Source organism: Carlito syrichta, unplaced genomic scaffold (assembly GCF_000164805.1).
Source record: "Carlito syrichta isolate Samal-C Ts95f unplaced genomic scaffold, Tarsius_syrichta-2.0.1 Scaffold306946, whole genome shotgun sequence".
NCBI lineage: Eukaryota > Metazoa > Chordata > Mammalia > Primates > Tarsiidae > Carlito > Carlito syrichta.
This window is the reverse complement of record NW_007251042.1, coordinates 28,769-34,232: the sequence shown is the minus strand read 5'-3', so window position 1 is coordinate 34,232 and position 5,464 is coordinate 28,769. Positions and strand designations below refer to the sequence as shown.

The window sequence follows — 5,464 nt, the reverse complement described above, 5'->3', positions numbered from 1 at the left end:
AGAGATGAGGTCTCGCCAAGTTGCCCAGGCAGGTCTTGAACTCGCGGGCTCAGGCAATCCACTCACCTCAGCCTCCCAAAGGCGCGGGATTACAGGCCAAGTCACCGAGCCCAGCTAACTTGTACCTTTTTAAACCCATTGTAGCACTGTGAGGTGGGTCTTATTGCTCTCATTTTCCCCAAAAGACCCAGAGAGGTTTAGTGACTTGTCCAAGGTCACATCGTTAGTAAGTGTTACAGCCAGGACTTAGACTCAGGCCTTCTGATTTCGTCGTGTTCTTTTCACAGTTCTCAGCTTTCTCTCCCTTGGCTTTACTTGGCCACTCGAGGTCTTGAAATTTCCCAGTGTTCCAGTAGACGTGGCCAAAAAGTGTTCCAGTGTCAGATACGTTTTAGAACATTCTCTTCCACATGACCAACCTGGGGTCTCGCAAAGCATCTCAGCATATTAAAGCCTCTGCATCCTGCAAGCAAAGAATCCCATGTCTCTGTGTGACCTAAGTTTCCCAGAAAGCACACGTTTTAGGGATTGTGGAGCCCCGATTTAGAATCCATGTCCTTGCCCTTCTTCCCCGACCTTAACCTATGGTTACCTTGATTTCTGGGTCTCAGCTTCTCCCTTCCTGCCCCACAGGCTCTCAGGAGCAGTCCATGGAGGAATGTGCCCAGGAGGCTGGGCACACTGCCTGCTCCCTGATGCTGACCCAGTTTGTTTCTAGCCAGGGTGAGCCATGTTGGAGGGGCGGGGCGTACAGAGGGTGGGTCCTGAGGGAGACCAGTTCCCTGTCTGGTTGTCTGCACCCCCCATGTCATGCCCTTCTGCTTGGTGGGACCAAGCTGCCCAGGGGCTGCCTGCTGGCCTGCACTCACCACTAACCTCCCCCTTTGCTCCTCTCAACACCCCCAGCTTTGTCGGAGCTGAGCATGGCAATGCACCAGGTCTGGGTGAAGTTTGACATCCGAGGGCACTGCCCCTGCCAAGCTGATGCCCGGGTGTGGGCCTCCGGAGATGAGGGCCAGCAGGTAAGAACCAGGGTGTGGCACAGGCAGGGCAGTGTTCTTGCAAATAACTGACCTTTGCAGGAAGGTTGACCCTCTTCTTTTGCTGGGGATGAAGAGGGAGATGAAAGCCGGTGGAGTCAGGCTACTTCCTGCCTTCCCCTGGGTATTAGGAGCCACCCTCCCCTGCACGGGAAGTCCTCACTGCCTGCCTGCCTGGAGTCCTGTCCCCCTCTGTGCATAGTTTAGCCCAGCGCTTGCCACACCACACTAGAGGTGCTTGTCTGTGTGGCTGTGTTCCCAAGCTGGGGAGTGCTGGCCACCTCCTCGGCATCCCTGGCACCTAACACACAGTGGGTACTCAGTATGAAATATGCAAAGTTTTCATGAAGTTCATGTTTTTATTATATAAGGCATTCATTCAAGACATAGTTCACTGAATGTATTTTGTGAGCCAGACACAGGTCTACACACCCACTGCAGAACATTTGGAAAGCACAGACAAGCATAAAGAAAAAAAGACATGGTCTCTAACACCAACATGAATGTGGGCATATTTCTTCCAGTCATACTTATTCACATCTATGCTGGTATACTTTATTTATTTATTTTGTTTTTTGTGTCGATCTGCTGGGCTCCAGCAATCCTTCCGCCTCAGCCTTCCAAGTAGCCGGAATTACAGGTGCACGCTACCACGCCCGGCTAAATTTTTGATTTCTTGTAGAGACAAGGTCTCACCCAAGTTGCCCAGGCTGGTCTCGAACCCATAGGTTCAGGGAATCCACTTGCCTCGGCCTCCCAAAGTGCTGGGATTACAGGTTGAGCCACCTAGCCCTGCCTATGCTGGTATACTTTAGACCCTACCATATGTAGAAGTCCATGAGCAACTTTTTTCCACCTAGTGTTATATCTTACAACATTTTGCTCCTGTAAACACAATTGTAAGACTTACCGGGGTCCATTGTTCATGCTCGTGGGTTGAGTTGCATTGAGCTGAGTTGTGTCTGCCATTTAAAAAAATCTCTGGTTGGATTGGGGGGTGGTGGATGGGTTTCACAGAAAGAACCAATAGAGAAAACTCCAACTCCACAACCTTCCTGTAATGGGGACACCAGCAGAACCAAGGACATCAAAGAGGGTGAGTGGTTCCTCTCGCCCCTGGGACTGTGCGGGCAGGCGACTGGGCCAGAGGAGGGGACAGGCTGCAGAAATCTCCAGGGAAGACTGGAATTGCTTAAGCAGCTCCTGCCCCCCCCCACAATCTCCATCACTCTTCCCAAGACAAGTCTTCTAACCCCTCCCCAGCCAGACACCCCTCTGAGCCCCTCCTTTTAGAGATTCTGGAGCTGCCTTCAGGAAAGCTGGTGGGAGGTGAGGGATTTTGAGCAGAGTTGAGGCGGGGATGCTTCTGGGGAGAGCGCAAGCGGGTTGGCCAGGAGCTGAGGGAACAGCATTGTGGGCAAGAGAGCCTCGCGAGAAAGCGGGCACAATGTGAAACCCCTCACTCTTTTCCTCACCGACAGAGACCCCGGACTCTACTGAGACCCCAGCAGAAGACCGTGCCAGCCGAGGGCCCCTGCCTTGTCCCTCTCTCTGCGAACTGCTGGCCTCCACTGCGGTCAAACTCTGCTTGGGCCATGAGCGGATACACATGGCCTTTGCCCCTGTCACCCCGGCCCTGCCTAGTGTGAGCAAGGTCACGGAGGGAGGGCTGGGAGCCTGGGGACCAGAGGCTGGGCCAGCCCTCCCTGCAGGGTCCGGAGGGTCCTGAGCCCCCCTGCCCCTCCGTGCCTCCCTCCCCACAGGACGACCGCATCACCAACATCCTGGACAGCATCATTGCACAGGTAGTGGAACGGAAGATCCAGGAGAAAGCCCTGGGGCCGGGGCTGCGTGCGGGCCCCGGCCTCCGAAAGGGCCTGGGCCTGCCACTGTCACCGATGAGGCCCCGGCTGCCAACTCCTGGGGCTTTGCTGTGGCTGCAGGAACCCAGGCCTCGGCATGGCTTCCATCTCTTCCAGGAGCACTGGAGACAGGGCCAGGTGAGGCTCTCTGCCTCTCCCCTCCCAGCCCGGCAGACTCAACTCAGGGCCTTGGTCCCCGGGCCCAGGCAGACCTAATTGCTCAGAGGTAGCAGCAGGACTGCTCCCCGCCCCCAACTGTGCTGGTACGCTTGCAACACACTCCAGCCCTGCCACGGCAGGCACCCCATCCACTCTCCTCAAGGCCTCCTTCCGTTTCCACTACAGCCCGTGCTGGTGTCAGGGATTCAGAGGACCTTGCAAGGCAGCCTGTGGGGGATGGAAGCTCTTGGGGAGCTTGGAGGACAGGTGCAGGCACTGACTCCCCTCGGGCCTCCTCAGCCCACAAGCCTGGGCAGCACGACATTCTGGGAGGGATTCTCCCGGCCTGAGAGTAAGTATCCTTGACATAGGGTGGGAAGGTAGGAGCCTGAGCCCTAGGGACTGGGTGGCAGAGGAATCCCAGGGTGATCTGTGGGGCAAGGGACGGTTTCTGGAAGCCAGGCTCAGGGTAGAAACTGGACTCATGTATTGCTGCCACTGGGGCAGGGGCCTCTGGGCCAAGGAGGCTCCTTCCTGAGCCAGTGGCCATCTGTCTGTTTCCCTAGTCCGCCCAAAGTCAGATGAGGGCTCGGTCCTCCTGCTGTACCGGGCTCTGGGGGACGAGGACATTAGCAGGTGTGTATGGTACCCTACCTCTCCGGCCACTGTCCTCCCCTTCACCCTTCACCCCAGCCCATGGCCCCCAGTGCTCCTATGCTTGTCCTCTGGGAGTTACTCCAACAGTGGGGGGGCTTTGATGGGGTCTCTGGTGCCCGGGTTGGGCCCTTTGGGCCTGACCCCTTCCTCCCACAGGGTGGCGAACCTGGCTGCCAGCCTGCCACTCCCAGAATACTGCGGCCAGCACGGGAAACTCAACCTGGCTTCCTACCTCCCACCGGGCCCTACCCTACATCCACTGGAACCCCAGCTCTGGGCAGCCTATGGTGAGTGACCCTGCCACCCCTGCCCACTTCCTATTCCCGTGCCTGTCATCTCAGGGCACATGTGAGTCAGTGCCAAGGTCCTGGGGCCTGAGCACATCTCTTATTCCCTTATCAACTATCCTTTCTCCACCTCTGTGCAGGTGTGAGCCCACAACGTGGACACCAGGGGACCAAGAACCTCTCTGTGGAGGTGACTGACCTGGTCAGTGTCCTGGTACATGCCGAGGCACCCCTGCCTGCCTGGAACCGGGCTCAGAAAGGTGCGTCCTCGGCCGGAGACAGGAGGGAGGACAAGCTGCTGGCATAAGTGTCTGAGCCCACCCTGGACTCGCCTGAGCACACTTTCTCCCTTAGACTTCCTTTCAGGCCTGGATGGGGAGGGGCTCTGGTCTCCGGGCAGCCAGGTCAGCACTGTGTGGCACGTGTTCCGGGCACAGGACGCCCAGCGCATCCGCCGCTTTCTCCAGATGGTGAGGAGGGAGCTGGGAGCCGGGAGCCTGCCCCTTCCCCCTTCCCCGTCCAAGTGCCCACTTGAGTGTGTGCTCCCAGCCCCACGCCCTCAGGTGAGCTGGACGAGTGGACTCACACACAGGGCAGAGAAGCCAGGTGGGACTCAGAGTTCTTTGGGGGCTCAGAGAACGAGCAGGAGAGTCTGGACCTGACAATGAAATGGAGCACCAGCTCCCGCAGGCAGGGTGTGGTGCTAAGGATGTGTGATGTCAGTTAACTGTCTCAATTACCCCCTGAGATTTTGCTACTGTCCTCTTTTAAAAAAAATTCTTTTTCAGAGGCAGGGTCTCACTCTGTCACCCAGGCTCAGAGACAATGACTGAGGTCCTTGCTGAAGGGGTGGATTGAGCTAGTGGCCAGTTGGAGCACTAGACTGGCACTCCCCTCTGCAGGTGTCCCTGGGTGCCTCCTCCTCTGTCCTTCATGAGTGGTGTGATGATAGATCACGGCAGCCTCAACCTCCTGGGCTCAAACAATTCTCCTACCTTGCCCTCCTGAGTGGCTGAGACTACAGGCATACACCACTGCCCATGGCTAATTTTTAATTTTTTTCTAGAGATGAGGTCTCTCTGTGTTGCCCAGGCTGGTCTTGAATGCCCGGCCTCAAATGATCCTCCCACCTTGGTTTCCTAAAGTAGTGGGATTACAAGTGTGAGCCAGCCTTTCTTTCCTTTTTTTTTTTTTTTTTTTGAGTTGGAGTCTCACTGTCGCCCAGACTGGAGTGCAGTGGCTGCTCCCAGCCACCGCAGCCTCGACCTGCTGGGATCCGGCGATCCTTCCGCCTCAGCCTTCCAAGTAACTGGAACTACAGGCTCATGCTACCACGCCCGGCTAATTTTTTTGATTTATTGTAGAGATGAGGTCTCGCCTGCCCAGGCGGGTCTCGAACCCGTGGGGCTCAGGCAATCCACTCACCTCAGCCTCCCAAAGGCGCGGGATTACAGGCTGA

General features: G+C 56.7%; 1 protein-coding gene across 3 annotated transcripts in view; it reads left to right on the top strand.

The window, feature by feature from the left end:
• HR (HR, lysine demethylase and nuclear receptor corepressor) overlaps window positions 1–5,464 on the top strand; it is a 15,792-nt gene that overhangs the window by 6,590 nt on the left and 3,738 nt on the right. For 2 of the 3 annotated variants that reach the window (XM_008063540.1, XM_008063541.2), the window contains exons 6-15: window positions 634–723; window positions 907–1,022; window positions 2,058–2,136; window positions 2,522–2,685; window positions 2,804–3,040; window positions 3,248–3,413; window positions 3,628–3,697; window positions 3,875–4,005; window positions 4,146–4,265; window positions 4,360–4,475. In XM_008063540.1, the coding sequence (XP_008061731.1) occupies window positions 634–723; window positions 907–1,022; window positions 2,058–2,136; window positions 2,522–2,685; window positions 2,804–3,040; window positions 3,248–3,413; window positions 3,628–3,697; window positions 3,875–4,005; window positions 4,146–4,265; window positions 4,360–4,475 (1,289 nt within the window). The remainder of the gene's footprint in view (window positions 1–633; window positions 724–906; window positions 1,023–2,057; window positions 2,137–2,521; window positions 2,686–2,803; window positions 3,041–3,247; window positions 3,414–3,627; window positions 3,698–3,874; window positions 4,006–4,145; window positions 4,266–4,359; window positions 4,476–5,464) is intronic. The other variant, XM_021715262.1, reaches the window with a different exon arrangement.